At 39.7% G+C, this 21,562-nt stretch overlaps 1 protein-coding gene across 1 annotated transcript in view; it reads right to left on the reverse strand.

Moving 5' to 3' along the window:
* Positions 1–21,562, reverse strand: part of bckdhb (branched chain keto acid dehydrogenase E1 subunit beta) — a 52,646-nt gene that overhangs the window by 27,106 nt on the left and 3,978 nt on the right. The window contains exons 4-8 of the mRNA XM_068323496.1: positions 19,281–19,414; positions 17,309–17,464; positions 13,287–13,395; positions 8,165–8,262; positions 4,652–4,762 (exon numbers count right to left, since the gene is read on the reverse strand). Coding sequence (XP_068179597.1) covers positions 4,652–4,762; positions 8,165–8,262; positions 13,287–13,395; positions 17,309–17,464; positions 19,281–19,414 — 608 coding nt within the window. The remainder of the gene's footprint in view (positions 1–4,651; positions 4,763–8,164; positions 8,263–13,286; positions 13,396–17,308; positions 17,465–19,280; positions 19,415–21,562) is intronic.

Raw genomic sequence — 21,562 nt, forward strand, 5'->3', positions numbered from 1 at the left:
TCTATCCTTGTAAGTTGGTCTCTTGGTTAGGTAGTTGTTTCATCATGAACAAAAACCCTGCCAACCTTCTAACCTGTCACCGGAGGAAGCTTTAACCCAGCAAACCTTCTAATTCTGTCTCCATGACATGTTTTGTCAGAGCTTTTCATATGGCTAAAGTACAGCAGGTTTCAATCAATCAATCAACTTTTATTTATATAGTGCTTAATCAAATCTGAAGACATTTCAAAGCGCTTTACAGATAGAAGCCAACAATGCCCTCCAGAGCAAGCATAAGCGATGGTGGAAGGGAAAAACTCCCTCATTGAGGAAGAAACTCCGGGCAGGACCCAGGCTATGGGGGCGGGTCCTGCTTAGAAAAAAAACACATTTTTTTCTAATGTGGTTAAGAAGCACTTTAAAATGAAGTGACAAAGGCAGAATTGATGCAGGAAGAATAAAAGGAAGATGGTCTAAAATGATGACGGACCCGTAAGAGAGGTTATAAATGTTATATGTTATATATATGTTATATATATAAATGTTATAAATGTTTTGTCCCACTAGCAGATATTACCATACTTTACAGTGCCAGCATCTTGACCCACCATATCTTTTGCTGTTCCTTTTTACTAACGGTGTTACATTCAATGAGACACCAATACACCATTAAGGAAAGGAAGGAAGAAAAATGCTTTCAATTCATTATTTGCATGCTTGTATTTCACAACCAAGTACAAGTACAATGTAATAACCTGATATTAATATTATAACATATTTATATGGAAGAAGTTCAGCTCTTATATTTGACTCAAATTTCAAAATTTATCACACAAATAAATAATCAAATGCAAACTAAAAGCTAAGTTTAGAATACTGTAGTATTTTCAAGTAGTTTGCCTTGTGTGAAATGTGGTCACAATTTATCCCTCTGTGTCTTTAATTATGGTATCAAATAAAGACAAGAAAGATGAAAACAATGAAGCCATTAAGTTGAACTTTAACAAATATAAAAAAAATAATCACCTCATTATGATATCATTTCTGTGTTGAAATTAGTGTCATAATTTTTTGATTATGCCCCAAAAACAGAGTTTGTTACATCAGAGTGAGCTTAACCTTTCACTGCGGACACAATATACAATCAAAGGTACAACGATCAAAGTCTGTATTTTTACCAGACAGAGTGGATACTACTGACTTTCTTAAAATGATAAAAGGCCAAAAATACTGTAACATCAGAATTTCTACAAAGGATAAAGATGCTCAAAGAAACGGGAGCAGCCTCAGCTACTGTTTCTACTTCACGTGGCTGAGAAAAATAAAAAAACATTGAAGAATTGAAATTAAATTAAATTGAAGAAATTGATAGGATACAACCACACCGTTGATCCAGTCTAAGGACAAATGAAACATCAATAAAAATGTAACCAATGTCTGCATGCAGTTCCAATGAATGGGTTGAATACATATTTAGATTAGGCATGACATAGTACAGCACAGTATCAAATAATATAGCTCAGTGCAGTATACAGTATTTTATTCTGTCAGACTATAATTTAGTCTAGACTAGTCTAACATAGCACAGAATGATTTAGTCTAGCATAGTATGCTATACCTGATACCTCAGACAGCACAGATATGGAATGTTACGTCAGAGTTCTGCCTTGATCTCTTGTGCTGCTATACAAATCATTCTTTTTTTTCTGTATTGATGTTCAAAAATAAACACATGGAATAAATATAATTCAGTTTGCCAAACAAAAACGCACACACACATAGGCATGCACACTCAGACACACACAACTGAAAAATACAGGAGGCAAATGTGACTCACAGGAAATTTTAATTGGCTGCCAGGAGCCGGATGTGCGTCTGGGGTCTATCTCACAGTATGCATACTCACCGCATGAGACAGCCAGTTAATAAGCTGTGCAAAAAAAAAAGCTGTACAGCTTTACAGAAAAAGCTGGACACCAGGTGTACAATCTTTTGAATTAAAAACTTGAGACAGTATCTTGACTACTCCATCTCTAAAGCCAATAATAGCACTGGTTCTAAAACTCTATTAATCAGTGGATGACAACCTTTACAAAGAAAGATCTACTAACTCGCCTCTATTTATTGTATTTAATAAGCTAAAAGAATGGAATATGAGGTTTTTACACGATTCAATGGAATGAAAAGCAGAGATCATCACTTATAAAGCTGAAAATGTAATTAAGGCTTATGGTCCTGCTCCAGATCGTTTGTTGTCTGATACCATTAGCTGTGAGAAAGGCAAGTCCATGATGACCCAGACCAAGAAAATTAATAGAAAAAAACTGCATACAGTACATACTGATGACTGGTATTTTATTATCATAGTGACAGGTAAAGAGGCAGACAAGACGGTCATGGCATGCAAGAAAAGTTGCTGGCTGAAATCAACCTGGCAAATGTAACAAAGGTTTGCATAAGCATAACTATAACTACAGAAAAACAGCTGTTATAGGTAATCCGCTTGGGCTGATATGCAAATAAACTTTGAATGTCTGACGAAAGCAGAGATTCAGCCACAAACCTCTATAAACGTAATACCAGCACAGAGCAGCTGTGCAGCACCAAGTAGTTACAGCACCACTGTGCAAATCATTAAGGATATGAAATACTGTGCTTCACTTGAAATGCATTTCTGTCCATTTCCTTTATTCTTAAATTTTGTCTTCAAGGATTGTATTAATGAACTTCAATTTCTACAATAGCTCTGGACTGTATGCACAGGCAAAGCAGTGATCGCCTAACTTTATGAAGTATCAGTTTGACAAAGTTTGCATCATCTCTGATTAGGTTTTCTATTATAGACAGAATAAAGGCAACTTAATACAGTAGTAATTATCGTGCACAACTACTGCACATCACTAAAGATATTGATTTGACTGATTTATAATTTCTGCAATGTGCTGGCGACGTATCCGGAGCGTACCCTGTCCCCTGCCCATAGTCAGCTGGGATAGACTCCAGCAACAACCATGACCTCAGGTCGCTAAGCAGCTGTAGACAAGACAAATACGGTTGTCTCTTCTACAAGAAAATGGATGATTTACAATTTCAAAATTGAAAATTAAGAAGCATCAAAGAAACATGAGATGGCTCATGTGATTCAAGGTTGGGCTGATGCCATGTCCATAAAGCACCCTGAATTAAAGCTGGCAAGGAGATTCAAATTGTCTGCAGCAATTGTCTGTTTTCATTTTGACCGATTCATACCTGGATATTTGTCTGTGCCCTTCAGATTAAATAGAAGGTAATGTATAAAAGTTCAAAATGTGCATGACTCTCCATTAGTTTATATAAGGATCATGATTTGGCCAAGAATTACTTCTTTGTCTTCACTGAAAGCTGATCATAGCCTGATTAAAAGGCTCTTTCTGTTCTCAGCCATTCAAAAAACATCAAACAAACGAAAGGAGAAAAAGAACACCAGGCAGACCAGTGTGTCAGTGTAATGCAACTGTGACTTACCTGATCACTGTATACGCGCGTACGTGTGTGTATGTGTGTGTGTGTGTGTGCGTTTTGGGGTTGCAGGAGAAATTGGTTTACGGGATTTAATAATTGACAGACATTCAAGAAGGCATTTAGTTGGAGGAAATGACAAGGAGAGATGTTGACAAGCCTGGGGTTGCAGGCCTGGCTCACTAGGCAGCACATAAATACCGTGTTCAATTTCATGGCATTTGTTTTAATGGGAGACTATGTCAAAATGAAAATAAAAATATTGCATTCTCTCAAGACGCACTCTCATCTGTAATGGACGATTACTCAATTCACACTGCAAGTCCTTTGTTTCCAGCAGAAAACTACAGTCTCTACAATCAGTTCCAACTGACTCCCCATTTGAGCACTACTGCCCTACCGCAGTCGCAGCCTGTGCCTCAACTGTTTGTTATAAGATTTGCTTGGAAGCAGACACACCATGGTGCTCACTGACAAAGTCGTTTGTTTCACCATAGGAGCATGAAATATTGGTTCATAAACATTCAGAATTTGAATTCATCTGGTGATTCGGCTGCGAAAAGCAGTGATGTTGACACAAAAAGAGGACAGCATGTAATAAATTCAAGCACTATTGAAAATCAGGATTTTGGAAAGGATGAGTACGTATGAACAGAGTGGTCCTTGACATCTTATAGCTCACATGATTTTTCATTTCTTGAGGACCCAGTGGTGACCAATGTCAAATCTTGCATGTTTTCATTCGCCCTATTTCTAAATAAATGTGAGGCTGGGGGAACAAACTGTCGAGGCTTGGCAGGAGTGTAAGGAATCCTGTTTTATCAAGCACCAGAGAACACTACACAGTTCCAGAGGTGGATTTCCTTTGTGCCATACCACCATATAAATTGACAGCAGTAACATATTTCAATAAGACAACCATTCAATTATACCAAATTGAGATCAGTCATCTCAGCAGTAAATGGTGTGAATTCAGGATATGGCAACACACAGGATGAAGGAAGAGACATGAACCAGAATGTTTTTCAGAATAGATTCACATACCTACACCAAATTAGAAAATACTATAGAGTATGAAAAATTTATTTCACTTGGTTCAATTCAAACAGCAGTTTTGAGATGCAGTCTGACTCATGCTGCTATGGTGATGGTCTTATGTGTGCATTTCCTTTACCTTACAAACTGTTTCAACATCCCAGGGAAGGATGGTCTGCAGATCGATGACCTCGCAGGATACTCCCAGTTTCTCTTGAGCCATGTTGGCCACCTCCTTCATCACATGGACCTAGATTTAAAAAGGAAAGCAACCATATCTTTTAAATGTCAAAGGCTATTGCAAGCTATTTTACACACTTGATAGGGACTCCAGCAACAACAGATTTTTTGCTCTACATTTGCTACATTATACGTGCTTCCATTTTCATAGGCTCACATTAAAAAGTCAGCACTGAAGAATGTTTATACATACAGCATTTTATCAGGGAACAAGAATCTTAGTTCAAATATTATTATAAGAACAATATATATATATATATATATATATATATATATATATATATATATATATATATATATATACACACACACACAGTATATGGCAAGAACTGAATGGCAAGAACAAGGTCTGAGCCATCAACATGTATGCACTGCCAGTCATCAGATACCCTGCTGGGTTCATAAGCTGGCCAAAGGAGGACATAGAAGCCACAGATATTAAGACTAGAAAGCTCCTCACCATGCATGGAGGGTTTCACCCCAAAACCAGCACCCTGAGGCTGTACACTAAGTGGAATGAGGGAGGCCGAGGATTAGTGAGCATCAGGGCCACTGTCCAGGATGAGACATCGAAAATCCAAGAGTACATCAGGAAGATGGCCCCAACAGATGAACTGCTCAGTGAATGCCTTAGACAGCAGAAACCTGAGGAGGAAGGCTGTGTAAAGAAGCCCCAGAGTCAGTCCAGCATGTGGTAGCAGGGTGTAAGATGCTCGTCAGCTCAGCATACATGGAAAGGCACAACCAAGTAGCTGTGATAGTGTACAGGAATATCTGTACCCAGTATGGACTAGAAGTATCCAAATCCCAATGGGACATACCACCGAAGGTGGTTGAGAACGGCAAGGTTAAGATCCTGTGGAACTTCAGCTTCCAGACTGACAAACAGCTGCTTGCTAACAAACCGGACATAGTGGTGATGGACAAAGAGCAGAAGAGAGCAGTGGTGATAGATGTGGCGATTCCAGCTGACGCCAACATCAGGAAGAAGGAACATGAAAAGATTGAGAAGATCAAAGATTGAAAGAACAGCTAGAACAGATGTGGAAGATCAAGGTTAATGTGGTCCCCGTGGTAGTAGGAGCACTTGGGGCAGTGACCCCCAAACTGGAAGAGTGGCTCCAGCAGATTCCTGGAACAACATCTGAGGCCTCAGTCCAGAAGAGCGCAGTCCTAGGAACAGCTAAGATACTGCGCAGAACCCTCAGACTCCCAGTCCTCTGGTAGAGGACTCGAGCTTGATAATGACACACAGATACCACCCCACAAGGGTGAGCGGGACATTTTTTTTTATATACACATACACATATGTATAAATGAATATACACATACACCCATATACAGTATGTACTGCATTCATTTACGCATAAATATAAAATAAATTGCACATTTGGTTTTGATTTGGCCTTTTCCTTTCCCCCAGGCACTTCTAATTCATAAGGACTGGTTTACAGGCCTGTCAAGTGTTATATATTAAATGTGTAAAAAAAAAAAGTGTTTTACAATTTAATGTTCACATTAGTTTTACGGAGCAATGCTGGTACACAGATGACACCAAAAACAGAATTTAAGTGACTTGGACGGCAACCAGACAACAAAATTCCACCAAGCTCAAATAACTCCGCATAGTCTACATTGTGGCAAAAAAGCAGAAAAAAGAGTTCAGTGAATTGTCATAAAACATAGCAGGTCATAAAAAGTAGTCATGAAAGACAAAGTAACATTGTTTTTTCTCTTACAAATATAATTTAAATTCCATTTATATACAGTTAGCAGATATTATTTTAAGAAATAAATCACAGTTCTGTAACAATTGAGTTTCAGAAATCCAAAAATCTGTCTCTGTATCCAAATCTGCACCAAAATGTAATTTTTTCTTAACTGAGCCAAACCACATCTTTTTTTTTTTAATGGAAAAACAAAAATAGACACACGTGGAAACAGAACATCTGAGATAAAGTTCATTCTGTTGGGTAGACAGGACTATAAAACACTAAACACACATTTATCATTTCATCAGCTTCAGTAATTTGCAAACAAATGCCTCTCACCAAGAAAAGTTCTTCACTGGTAACAGGTGATAACAGACATCATGTTTGGGCATTCACAAGTAACAATGGTGATGTTGACTAATTCCTTCAACACCTGATGAAAAGGATAGTACTTCGCAAATTTGTAAATGATTGTATTCTGTTTTTATTTACTTGCCTGCTTCGATAAATGAGAATAATGACAACCAGAAACACTGTCACTGGTTGGGTCAAACTGAAAGAAAATAACCTGGCTTTAAGCTATTCAATGATTTGAAACCTTTATTATGAAAAGAGGTTGCCATCACCTTACTGTCCTTTCAGCAGATTAAGTTGATTTTTTTTTTCTGAAAACATGCAGAAAACTTTAAGAGTATAAATGATCACAATAGGGAGAGAACCTCCCTCTGTTTGTGTAATTAGAAACATAGGATTGGGCCCTCATCCCTTCCTTCCACTCCACTCTGGTTGTTTTCTCCAGTCGTGTACAGGCCTGAAGGATGAGTGGAGTAATGAGCTGGGAAAGAAAAGCAAGAATTGAAAAGAAAAGAACCAAGCTTTCTACTGGTTTACTGGATCCTCATTCTTTTTCCTTCAATAATAGTTCTGGCTTTTGTGTCTTTTTCTCCAATGACGTCAGACCCCCCTCCAAAGCTTCAGGTACATTTTGGCCTGTCTAAGCCTGTTTAAGTGGCTGGGTACAATCAAAGACAGGGATGACCCCTGGTGAGTTATGGGCACCTTGCTACCAAGCTGCAGAAAATAAAATCTCTTGGATGAAAGGAAAGGCAACAAAGGAAAGTGTGCAGCAGAAATGTGGTATTAAAAGAGTTATCTGCTCAGATATAGCACACAGAGTCAGAGACCTGCTGGGACAGAGTGGTAGATTTAAAATTAATCCACTGCTTACAAGCTATACATGTAATTTAGCAGACATTACACTGCTCCTTTTTCCCCATTATGTCCACGGACAATGACTGATGGCGATAGACTGATACTTGGACGTGCGTGGTATGTCTGATGTACCTCTGCTAGCTGCAGACTCTTTGGCTCATTCCCTGATATTTTTCCCCCTTAATTCCAGAACATGTCAGGAGCAGCGAACAGGCATATCTCCCCGCGGCTGGATTTTGACGTTCAGGTATTTCTTCTACGTGGATCTTCGTTCCTCCAGTTAGTGTCTTTTCTTTGCAGTCATGGCCAAAGACTTCCCTTTACTACTTCTTTGGACGTATCTTTCAAGACTTTTATAGTGTGGACTCGCTTGTCAAGGTCTGGTCTCATTGACCGTTCATTTCCCACAACAAAGACTGATTTTTGGGGGGTCAGCACTGCTTGGGTCACCCCCCGACACCCTGCCAATGATGTATGGGATCACCTACCTGTGTCCCCCAGGCAACCAGGGTAACATCACTTCCTTCTTGCAGGACCTCAGCCTGTGACAGTGGGATGGTGAAGGCCTCCACTGGAACCTGGTCCACTGAGAAAACACACACACGCACGCACACACAGAATTTCGATAGCAAATTAATATTCCATCAGTTCTTACAAGCCAACACACTTCATGCAAGCTCACATGCAACATAAACAAGACTTTCATGAATCATTTCACAATGCCGAATGGGATTTTCATGTGAAGTGACTGCACCCCTAAATGATAGACCAAATTACAAACTGGTGAAATGACAAAACTGTCAGAAGAGCACAAATTACTGCTCAAGAACAATTCATCTGGCCAATGTCAGATGCTTATTCATGCTTTTTCCAGAAAGTCATCCATCATGAGAGAGTTTACTTTTATCAGCACAATGTAGTACATGATCTAATGATATATTTTGCCAGCAACACATCCCTGACCCTGCCTTATCATGACAATAACAAACCATTGCTGGGATGGGATAGCATCAACCCAGAAAGAGGGTGGGGGTGGGGGTTTTGGTGGTGCTTGCAGTCGGCCTCTCTTTGAACCAGTTCAAGACAAAGTAGAGTTCGTTTATGGTTTGAATAATCATTAAAAAAAATTGTATTGGAAAGCTTAAGTCTGGTTATGGAAATAATTATGAAGAACTAAAACTGCCATCACTTATTAACATGCTGTACCTCTAAACAGGCTGGCTATTTGCAAAATTTATTCAGGCAAGTCACAATAATCACAAAATGTATTATTTTTTTGAATCGCATCTAACAGTATGCCTTAAGCCATAAAACACAGAACACAAAGTGTGGTTGGACTCTTGAGAAAACAAAGCACTAAAAGCTTTCCTATATGGCATAGAATGAAGTCCAATTTATAATTAGTCAGAGTGGTTATATTCTTGGGAGGTGATGGGTTAAGACCTTTGTGGAAACACTGAGTAGCTTCCATTATTCTTTCAAGCAGTGAAGAAAAGGAAAATTGCAAATCGTGTCGACCCACTCTGTTAAAGACATACATAAATAGATTATGTGAATCACTGGAGGTTTCAGACTCCAGATGACAAAAAATGGCTACGGAATAACAGCATTTTGCAAAATGTTATTATTTAATTATGAAAACTAGATTATGGTTTAATATGAAGAATCCATGCCCCACAAAACAATACGACCTCGATGAGATAAATGTATGGTTTTTATCCTGAGAGGGACAGTTGCGATTAAAAATATGACTTCATGATCCAGGAACAGATTATTAGAAGCATGTGGACCTGGCATGCAAATTTTGCCCTTTTTAAATATCTTCATATAAAGTATGGACAAAAATATACAGACATGTGGTTCTTACACTTAAATAAACATTTTTGACATCCAATTAAAAAATCATAAGCACTAATATGGAGTTGCCCCCATTTTACGGCCGCAACTGCTTCCACTCTTATAGGAAGGGTTGCTGAAAGACTGCGTTTGTGGCAATTTTCACCATTTATCCAGAGGAGCATTTGTGAGGTCAGAAAGAAATGTTTAGTGTTCTGTGCCGGCTACTCAGCTTCACACACAGTAGACTAACCAAACTGTGTTTAAAAGCCCAACCTAGTCCTTGAGAAAAAACAAACTCTCCACTAAACTTTACAATGGACACAACGCAGTCACAGGTAATGTTCTCCTGGCATCAACCGAGCCCAGACTTGTCCATCAGCTGCCAAACAGAGAAGCGTGATCTGTCACTCCACAGAACACAGTTCCACTGCTCTTGAGTCCTGTGGCGGCGAACCTTACACCACTCCATCTAAGGCTTGGCATGCTGCTTGGTGAAGTAAGGTTTGCACGCAGCTGCTCGGCCATAGAAACCCATTCCATGGAGTTCCCAGGGCACTGTTTTGGTGCTGATGTTAATGCCAGAGGAAGTTTGGAACTCTGCAGTTACTGAGTCAACAGAAAGTTGGGGATTTTTAAGCATTTATCAGTGGTCGTCAAAGCCCGGGACGTGGACCAATACCGGTCCACGGGTCAATTGGTACCAGGCCCCACAGAAAGACTACAGAACTTACATAATTTCCATTTTATTTATTATCTGATTCTTAAAGATGTTTTGTTTTTGTTATATTCTATTTGCCACATCTGTCTGGGAGTCAGTCTTGATGAAGATGCTTGCCTCAGTCACATGGCTACCTTCTTAAAGGGACCGCTCTGGCCTGCAACACAGAATAAATTACCGCTACAAAAAACAAACGTCTTTGGAAGGTTTCTCTGCACAGGCTAAAAGACTCAGTGAGGAGACAGAAGAACGACTTCAAATAAAAAAGCTGTTAACAGTTTTTATGCTGGTCGTATCTTTTATTTTGTTGTATTTATCCACCACAACTTACAGTCTGTGAAAATATTGCCCAACATTACACCAGTCCATGACGCAAAAAATGTTGTAGACCACTAGATTATGTGCCTCCCTACTCAGGGAAAGCCACATTGGCCTGACATTGTGGCTGGTTGCTGCTGTTCCTACACGCTTCCACTACGTATTCCAGTTGACTGAGGAACACCTAGCTGGGGAAAATTTCATGAACTGACTGCGGCAACGTTCCTGAATGAAACCCCTCCAACCAATGATCAAGACGTGTGTTCCAATACTTTGTGCGTATAGCTTAACTTGTTAAACACGATTATCCCTCATTTTGAGATTGATTTGGGATTGGTTATAAAGCTTCAATGTTGAAATAAATAACAAACAAGAAGAAACAAAGTGGGTACTCGTGAAGGTGGGACCATAAAGTAATACATTCACTTAAGCTTGACATGTCTGTCTAGTCAGTAACCACATCCTCTAAAACAAAACACACTACTGTCTGTGTTCTCAGTCATCCTGGTCGAGGTAAATCAAGAAGAGCAGCATATTACTGATACACTACTTCATCTCTCCCTGCGGGGTCGATAATTCAAGATCCGTAACAACTGAGCAGGAATGCAAACAAAAAGACTGCCAAGATCTCACACTCCTGCTCACGGCTGCCATGATTAACCACATCAATCAGAAATACCATTCTAGCATTGTGTTTTCTTGACTTGTTCAGACACAGTCACCACTTTTCCAAGCTGAGAAGAGGCATTAAGGGTAGGTGGCTTTGTATGAAAGTAAGCATGATCGGTCCAGACAGTTCGGATTGGTGAAAAAAACATCAAGATAAAATTCAGCCAAAACTGAACATGTTTAGTAAGTGATAAAATCATTTTGACTGAACTACTTCAGCTACAAGCAATTTAATTATTTTGAGTAAGGACTTGCAGGTTTTATGTTCACTTATTTCTGTTTTTCTAATGGACTGGATGCAAAACAGAAATTTTGGAAGAAAGAAACAGCAGAAAACTCAGAGGTATATTAATGATTGCAGCATGTTTCATAGAGGAGGTCTTGCATGATGTTTCACCTTCTCTATTAGTTGTACACTAAATGGGACTGAGCCATTTTATTTGTTTTCACACCTGTGTGCATCAGCTGTCAAACTTGTGCATTGACTTTGAAAATCTTCCTGTTCCTTATACAAACCAAGACAAGTTTGGTGATGATTAAGGAAACACTGAATGCCACCACTAAGCCACACTTTGTTGCAGTGCGTGCCAACTTGTTCTTTTCAGACTGTTAGTGCAGTTGTGTTTATCAAAGGTGTACCAAAACAACATACCTATTAAATGATTAACAATTTGCATATCACACCACACTGAGTTGACGTTCCAAGAGAAAAGATAGAAAAAGCAAGCTGGCTTTGAAATTCTGTGTTTGTCAGATTTATCAACTATATATCCCAAATGCAACACTTTAAGGTCAAAACAAGCACCACAGTCAGCTTATCCAGTCCCAGTCTGTCAAAGCCGAAAAGACTTGTGTACCACATGAGGGCATGTGTCTTTATATACAAAGATGGTTATGCCAACTGGGTATGTACGTTAGTAAGGTAAGTGGTATGAAACAAGCAAGATGATCAAACGAAAACATCAAAATCAAATCAACATTTTCTTTTGTTCAATCACATTGTACTTTATAAATTGCTTAAAATAAACAGTGACATTTCACATTTTTTATAGCGTTCATGCTTGCCTAAAACCTATGCATATTTCTGTATAAAATTGTCAGTCTCAGGTGATGAAGTTAGGTGGAAACCCATCACTACATTACAGTAATGTTAGCATTTCTTGTGTGTTTCACTTATCCATCACTGCTTTATTAACAATGACATTAAATGTCTAAACAATCATTTACCTTCCCTGTCACATATGGGTCAATCTTGCCCTGTACTTGTGAGATGGAGAACTCAAAGGCCTTGCATGTTTCCCAATATAAAAACAGACATAGAGTATTTCTCAACAGCAGAAGGAAGTAAACCTCTGACAATGAAATTAATCATTTTAATTCTTGTGTCCAACAATCAACAACCACTAACCCATTTATAAGCCAAACACCTGCTGGCCCTTAACGTTTCACAATCTCATTGAGCTCTTATCAGGATGAAGACCTAATCAAACCTGTGAAAATGAGGTTATGCATTGAGGCTGGTGGTACCAGTTCGCTCCAAATCTGTCTTTCATAACTATAATGAGCTCAAATATCATCACCTCAAATCTCCAACAATTTTGGAGGTTTGATGTGAGCCATCAAACCATAGATATCACATTACTATCATTTAGCCAAGACTGCACTGTTTTTCAACAGCTGCCAACAAATGTTATTGCTGGACACCTTTGAGCGTGGCGGCTTGCCAAATCCAAGCTGGCCTCAAGTTTAACCAAGCCATCTGATAATCTCTCCACACATGCAGCAAAAGGAAGAGAGAATTCAACTTGGCAATGTGGACACTTCACAGCTCGTTTTTAATGGTCTGCCTCATACTTATGGTCTGGGCTGATCACGCATTGTTTGCAATCAGGCATGTTGTTTGTTTATCTCGGCTCATTAAGAATAAAAGGAAGAAACATTTGCTTTCAATAGAGATGGTACGTGAAGGCCAGCCAGAGCACGATGCGGGAGGAAGCTGAAGATCAAACAAATGAACAAACCAAACAATTGTTAATTATAGACCTCAGATTCAGGATTTATCTCACCTGCTGCTCGGTACAGGATCTTGGGTTCAAAGAATATGCAGGGGTTCTTATCAGCAATGCAGGCCAGGAGCAGCCCCTTGGCTTGAACTGGACCACGTGGAATTACAACCTGGGAATCGTATGACACACCTTGTTAACATCAGTATGGTAAGACATCTGAACTGTCCTAACAGTCACTGGAAAATATCTCGTTCTGTATTGATCGTCTGTCTTGTGCATATTGTGTGTGATTCCAATACATACACCAATAACAGCATCAAACAGAACAGCATGTCTTGAAATAGATCCAGTCTAATTTAAACGTCTTTACGAACCCCGATAAAGACCAACATGTCTGTGAAGATTGTCATTCATCTAGGTCATGTTTATCCAACGGCGTTTATTTCAGTGTACTGGACTTGTAGAAAGTTCCGTGAAGACAGTTCACCTCTTCTCCAAGAGGCTTCTTCAGTTCTGCTGGTGGTTGGTGTTGCCTCAGCTTCTCACCTCTGTGAGGTATGGTCAGTGCTCTTCACATTCCAACGACCGTTGCCAGGACCCGCTTCACTGCCCCAACGATGGTCATTGGGAGTGCCAAGGAGTGTTTGGTGGTCATCAAATTATGAATTTCAAAGATGTCATCAAGCCCTCTTATGCTAATGGAGCTGATTAGCATGAGCCACTAGTTCTTTCGGGGAATTTTGAAAGGACTTGATTGTAAATAGGGCTAGATGTTTCTATCTCTCCTCCGTTGTCCCTGTCCAAAATCTGTACAAAAATCACATGTGTTGAGCCATGCGCTTGTTGAGTGGCTGTTTGCTTTGCCTGTGTAAGGATCTGACCATTCCTTGCTGCATTTAACTGCATTCACCAGGTTGTTCTTCTGTGTGGTATGGGGTCTCTTGGGTGGACCAGTCTTTGTCTGACGGTGTTGTTTGGTTTGACGAACACAGGGATCTGGTATTGCTATAGGCTCTCCTTAATTTTTCAGAAACTCCAGAGACATATGAGATCACTATGCTGTTTAGCCTGCTCTCCTTCTCTTCCATCCTCGCTGGATTGTTTTCCTTTCTGGATTTTGTGTTGGTCTTCACGAAGGTCCAGTCAGGGTATCCACAAGTTTTCAGTGCCCCTTTCAGGTGTCTAGCCTTGGGTACTGGTGGGTAAATTGTCCACCCATTGCTGTAGGGTCAGCGGCACAGTGGCGCAGTGGGTACACCCCGATACTCAAATTTCTGTCCTCTTTTATGTCAACCTTACAATCTTAAAAGGGCAAACTGTTTTCCTTTACATCCTCTTTGGTGAACATGATGTTACTATCCATCGAGATGATGTGTTCTGTGAAAGTTTACGCCTCATGGATTATGATGACCCATATGTCGTCAACATATTGGAACTAGTGGCTCGGTGTTGCTCCAATAAACAAGGTCAGATGTGTTCCATTTCTTTAATGTACAGAATGGCCACAATAGGACACACTGGCAAGCCCATGGCACATACATGTTTCTGCCTTCTCCCTCTGTACTAGAAATAGGTGGTGTTCCGGCAGAGGTCCATGAGTTAGCAAATTTGGTCAGGGTTGAGATTTGCTCTGTCACTGAGGCTGATGACTTGTTGCAACCTTTGTCTCACAGTTTCCTTATTGTAGGATAAAGACCAACACAATCTGGACCAGGATACTTCTCAACCCCTCTTTTCTTGTATTTTCATTTCTATTAATTGTATATTTTAATTGCAACATAAGAACGTAGAGCCAAAGCTGGATCAAACCTACTAGGCTCTTTGTTTGAACTGAACAACACAGATGGAGAGAATAACAATGATAGTTTAAACAAAGATTAATATTCATCAACCTGACCTTTCCAGTAAGAACATCTGCTTCTTGCTGTTTTCAATGGCTACTGACTGGATGAATTATAGTGTAAACCATACAGCAGCTATGAAAAATAGTGACTATATGTAACTTCAATGGAAAATCATGTAGGAATGGTTTATCTAGACATTTTTACCAAAGCATTTTCTTTTTGCACATGTAGATGTTCCCGTATCAGGGACCTTGTGCCTGTTTTCCTTCTCCCAGGTTCAATCACACACTTCAAGTAACACAAACTTGTCTTTTTACCTTAACAAGTCATGCATGCACGTACATTTACTGTGGTGAGACTACTGGACCCTCTCCTGATTCCATCTAGTCTTGTGTGCATTTCAAACTGAACTGTCATTTCTTGAAAGAATATTTAACATAAAACAAAGACAACCCAAGTAACTATAATATCCATCCAATCATTCATTCATCTTCTTGACGACAAGATGACCTTAATCATCTTGTCCGCACTTGCTTATCTACCTTGCAAGTAACAGATAGCTACAAGTGAGAAGCAGGGCACACCCTGGACGAGTCGCAAGTGTATCGTGGGGCCACATGAAAGACAAATAACCACTCACGCACACCTAGGGAGTGCGTAAGCTATATGTTTTCATAGTTGGGAGGAACCGGACAGCTCAGAGAGTATTTACAGTGACACATACAAACTCCTCACAGAAAGGGATCAAACCCGGAGCCTGCAAGTTTTAAATGATAATCTATTACCTGATACAAAAGTGTTATACAATTCTTAAATCTTCAGTGTGTGAAGGTATTCATCGTTCTAAACTCCTGTGCCACCTTCAGCTCCACACGGCTAAATACAGCCAAGCTCCTGCGGTAACTAGACATCAGTCTCTACTTCATTGTGGTAGATTTCATTCTCTTCTTAGCCAAACTGCTTTAGTTCAGCCACACTGGCGGTTTTGTGAGCATGAACTGCTCTTTTCAAGTCCCACCACACCATCTCAATGGAGTTCAGATCCAGGCTACGACTAGCTTTGACTTTCCTTTTGAGCCATTCAGAGGTAGACTGAATATCATGCTTGCTATCACTGTCTTGCTCCATAACTCAACATTCTTTTTTTTTTTAGGATTTTCTAATAGAGAGCAGAATTGATTCTTACTTCAATTTCTTCATCATCCAGTTCAGCATATATGAAAATGGATTGCAAATTATCCCTGCCTTAGTCAAGTTCTACAGTTCAAATATCTCAGGAAAAGCCCGAGAACCCTTAAACCATGTATCTGCACACACCAGGATGTTTTGTGGCGTAGACGAGATCCACAGTCCCTTCAGCCAGTGTCAAATGTTAGTTTTCTGTCCATACAGAGCAACAAAACCATTCCTTGCTAGAAACTTAATTTCTTCATGTCAGGGAAGATTAGACAGTAGTTAAATCTCTCGTCTCCTCAAGAGCAGCTCCTTTGTCACCTCCACACCATCTCATCCTCTTGGGCACATTTCATTTCCACATGAAGATCTATATTTACCCCAGCTGCAGTATCCCTGTAAACCTTTAACCTGCTTTGTTCCATGAATAATGTTGCAGAGATTAATAAAAGACATTTAATAATAGAACTGGGGCCTTGCAACACATACAATTCATAAAATTTATGAGAGCATCCTTAGCTGTGATTGACTGGATAATACCTACAGGAGCAATGAACAGAATGAAAGGCTGTAAAACAATCGGATAATTGTAATATCTTTCGTTTTCTGTATTTCTAGTCTGATTTTCAGTAATGCTTCCATTGAGAAATTGAATCTACAAAATGAAATTGGTCTTACAGCTTTCAAATCCAATTTGCATCAACATTTTGAAACATGTATTGAAACATGTAAATAAAGGTTTCAAACAGCAGTAATGTCAGTGAGATAGCTGAAACGTGACCCTGCACAGTGTCACATGGTCGGTCAGCTGTCACTGCTGCATGGACAAAAAAAAAAGGATATTAAATCTAAAACCATAAAGTAACAACCTTTATAGAGCACGGAGCAACATTTCGGTGAATGGAGAACAGATGCAGGGAGTCCGCAGAAAAGAGATAAATGGGGCTCAATAGGTGGACACGTCGTTCTACCTGAAGAATCTGTTTAATAGACTCCATAGGTCGCTTAGAAATGTCATTACCTAGCATTTGAACAGTCTGATGTGTAAGAAGAGATGGACCTGACCTTGATGCCAGGACAGTGGGCGAAGAAAGCCTCGGGGCTCTGAGAGTGGTAAAGTGATCCATGGCCGACACACCCCCATGGAGCCCGGATGGTCAGGTTGCCGCAGTCAAACAAATTTCCAGAGCGGTAGCGGTACTTGGCTGCTTCATTGACTATCTGGAAAGAGAACAACATGATTGGAACTAACACAAACAAACATCATTAGCTGACATAAGAGGGCAAACGTCCACTGATTCCACTGACACGGTTAGAAAAACTGGGCTCTCCAGGCATCTGCTGGTAATAAATCATGGATTTACATTCAATTGTTTTTAATGAAATAAGATGACACTGGACACTTTACGCTCAGCCCCTTTCTCTTTGCTACTCCTGTTAAAGCTTTTAAAAACCTCACTAAACCGTCTTCCTTTTTCAGTTGCCTTGACACACATCAGGGACTCACATTCATCTTAGTGGGCGTGAATACACAGGATGACTCTCGTGTCAACAGATATGAATTGTGAAATCAGCTGCCCTGTCCGCTCAGACTTTCAATGCTGCATTAATCATCAACAGGATGAAGGTTTTATAGATTTATTCAAAACTAGACTGTAGAGTAACAAAAAAAAAAAAAAAATCCACAAGGTCGACCTACCAAATAGGGTCGTGCAAATAACTTCATGCATGGCATCAAAATAGAGCAGGTACAAAAATCTCTACCAATACTAGGAGCCAGGACAGCAAATTTAATTTCTTTTGTTCTTTTAGTGATTCATAACTTTCTAATTATCAAATTATGTTTAGAGGAATTAAGAGATAGGTATTGTTTGGACTGATGCAAAAAAAAATCTCCACACAATCTAATTCTCCACTCTTGTTTGCATGCTGTGTGAATACTTACAACACTAAGAACATATGAAGGACACAACCAGCTCTGTTTTACTGCAACACAGGAAGCTACACAGTCCTTCTCATTATGATATCTGTCACTGTGACATTTGTTAAACAACAAATGCCAAAGAATTCGTTGTTGAACACAGTATTTGTTGTTGAACATGTTTTTACCTTAACGGTCATACACAATAGGTCACTTAGAAATGTCATTATATAGCATGTGAACAGTCCGATGTGTAAGAAGAGATGGAATCTTCTCAGCATTACTCCTGAAGTACAATCATAAAATCCTAAAAATGTTTTTGATCCCCAGGTTGCTTTTCTTATTTACTTCTACTTCCAGTTATGATTCATGTATTTAGACTTCAGTTCGTACAGTTCTCATTACGCTTTGCATGAAATAAACAGGATGTATAATTTAGCTACGGAGTCAACAACATACAGGATACATTTGGGTTTACTTATTGATAAGGGAAGAAAAGGAATTTGATTGTTATGTTATGAAAGAAAATGACTGCACAGCTTAGCTGTGTTGTTGTTAATGATATCTGTGCATCTTGCTTTTTCTGAGTTATGACAGCATTATTGATGTGAAACATGTTTCATGAGTTACGTCAGCATTTCTCTCATTCCAACCCCTGAATCTTTAAACAAACACCAACACAGCGCCAGTGAATAAAACCAAAGTTCTTTTGAGAAACATCCACACGAAAACTGACATTTCCAACAAAGTGTAAGTGCACTTAGGAACATCTTGTCTCTGTAACATCAATGGAGCTCATCTCACATGAACACTGTATTTGTCTGTGATGGCAACTGAGCAGGGAGTGTACCTTTTTTGTACAGCAAAATAAAGTCATTTTTCAAGCAAAGATGACAAGCAGGTTCTGCTTCTGACCTCTTAAAAAGTGATCATTTGAATAAGAGGAATTTTCTACTTCGTGGAAATAAAAGAAATATCTTTGGATTCTGCCTGTTGGTGAGACCAAGACCTTCAAAGATCATCTTGAGCTTAAGAAAAATCAATTTCTTCAGCTTTCTGACACTTTATGGGCAGAAAGTGGAGCTGAAGTCATGACGCGGCTGGAGCTCGACTTACCTGGTCGAAAGCAGGATAGATATAGTCAGCAAACTGTATCTCAGCAATGGCGGTGGCCCCAGCAACAGCTACACCAATTCCAAATCCCACGATTCCCTGCTCACAAAGGGGAGTGTTGAAGACTCTGTCCTTACCTGGGGGAGTAAGAGAGAAAAGATACTGTAGTGCTGGCAGTATGAGCAGCAGTAGGTGACCAGACGTTAGATAAAGGTCTAACACAAGACGGCCGCCATGCAGGTAGGGACCAGTAACACTGACGCGTTACCGCTAACCCCAATAGTAGAGAGGGTCTGTGCAGCAGCAGACTTATGGTGACACTTGTGAGTTCAAAGAATCCTTGAATGCCAGGTCGTCGTAAAATAAATGAAGCAAAAAGCTGAGGACTCTCCATACTCAGCCATAAAGAAGCAAGCCTGTGAGGCGCTCACACCCCCACGAAGAACAAAGAGTCGAGACGGAAAATGTTTTTAACTCTGCACCCTGTAATCAGAAAACTGGAGCGAGACTCTGAAATCTGAGTGTGGAGCGTTATTTTCGCTCTCATCTTGGTGTGTAAATTTGCCATATTTGTTCTGTGAAGCTCGCGTCCCAACACGACATCCTGTCCTCGAGTGCCCAGGTGACCAAGTTGAATCAGCGCTGCAGACGCCCGACAGGAAGCTCAACTGATTCGTGTAGATTACTCTGATGAGAGCTTCAGCGTCACCAGCTTTGGATGTTTTTGTCTTCTTTAGACTATGATTTAAGTATATGCCTCAAAAAATAAGAAAAAAAAAAAACTTTTTAAATGGTTCCTTTCCAGAAATCACGACCCAGTTGATGAAGAAAATCATTAAAAACTTGCTGGGGGTGGTTTTTTTCAGTTTGGAACGAGTCTACTGACACTCAAACACCATGTATTTCACAGAAGTCACCACTGAGCTCTGACGGCTGCTTTCTGCACACCTTCTGTATGGTGATAAGATGGTGAAGTTCAGTGAAACATGGTTCTACAGAAATAACAATGGTGACAGGTAATAGGCCGAACTGTGTCTCAGTGATAACATTCAGCAGACTAAAAAAAAACAAAACTCCAACATGTAGCTTAATGGAAAAGTGACAAATGTGACAATTCACGTTCGAAAGTCTGCTGTTTGTCGACAGCAAAGTCATGTTAGATTAACACAACCGTTATTTGCACAGAACCCTCAAATGTCAACATCTGCCTCAGTTGTGCACACGTGACGAGTTACTTCTTTTGTGGTTTATAATCAGCACCTGACACCGACTGTGAATGAGACTCCACACATCGGCCAGAGCTGGCGGAGGCGACGTGAGCTATCGTTTTCATCACAACAGACGCAGCAGCAGGAGATCGGGATCTCTGCGGCAAACGCATCCCCCTGGTTCTACTCCATTCATACGGAGTCAGGCTTGCATTAACCCGCCCTCTGTATGAAGGAAGTGGGAGGCAAAGGTGCAGACCAGCTCTCTCAGCCGCGAGGAGGATAAGAACAGCTTTGCAGCTGTCATTATACGGAAGGATGAGACGGAAAGTAATGATTCCTTTTCAAAAGGTCAGCACATTTGACGTCACTGTAAACCGGCTAGTGTAGGGTGGACTGGAGACTCAATGAAACACACATAAATTATACTGAGCTGACTCAGAGTAAGATGGGCGATCTGCAATTATTTTATGTCATTTACGTCATTCGGTGATACACTAGAGAAGAACACAGATTTCCCGATTTATATAGAAAAGTGAATTTAGTTTCAATGAATCTCCGGGGAACGGGTTACAGTCAGCAGCTCTCCTTCTACTATTATTAATATTAATAAATACTTATATAATATATCCACATTTCATGTTATATCTTCCACAAACAGATTTGAGCAGGGGATTCATGACGACCCATCTGTGGTTGTGTGTGCACCAAACATCTCACAAAGAGTTCTATTAAATAATACGGAGGGATGAGTGTAAAGTTAAAGATGAGTTGATCACAATTTGAAGCAGATTTGGACACAGATGCTCAATATACACAATACAAAAAGCTTTGACTTGCGGGGGGGGGGGTATCATGTTCATTTTTTAATGAAAGTTATGAATGTGTTTTTCTTAGTGTTATGATCACTTTTGTAAAGATAAAAAAAGTGAATACAAGAATGAATTTATAATATATTTATGTTATTGCATCAGAATTTGATTGAAAAGTTTGGCTATTGAATTTAAATAGTAAAAAATATCTAAATATACAGTATGTATGTTCAGAACTTGATAGTACATGTCTAGTTATTTCTGT

The sequence above is a fragment of the Antennarius striatus genome, chromosome 9, assembly GCF_040054535.1.
Source record: "Antennarius striatus isolate MH-2024 chromosome 9, ASM4005453v1, whole genome shotgun sequence".
Lineage (NCBI taxonomy): Eukaryota > Metazoa > Chordata > Actinopteri > Lophiiformes > Antennariidae > Antennarius > Antennarius striatus.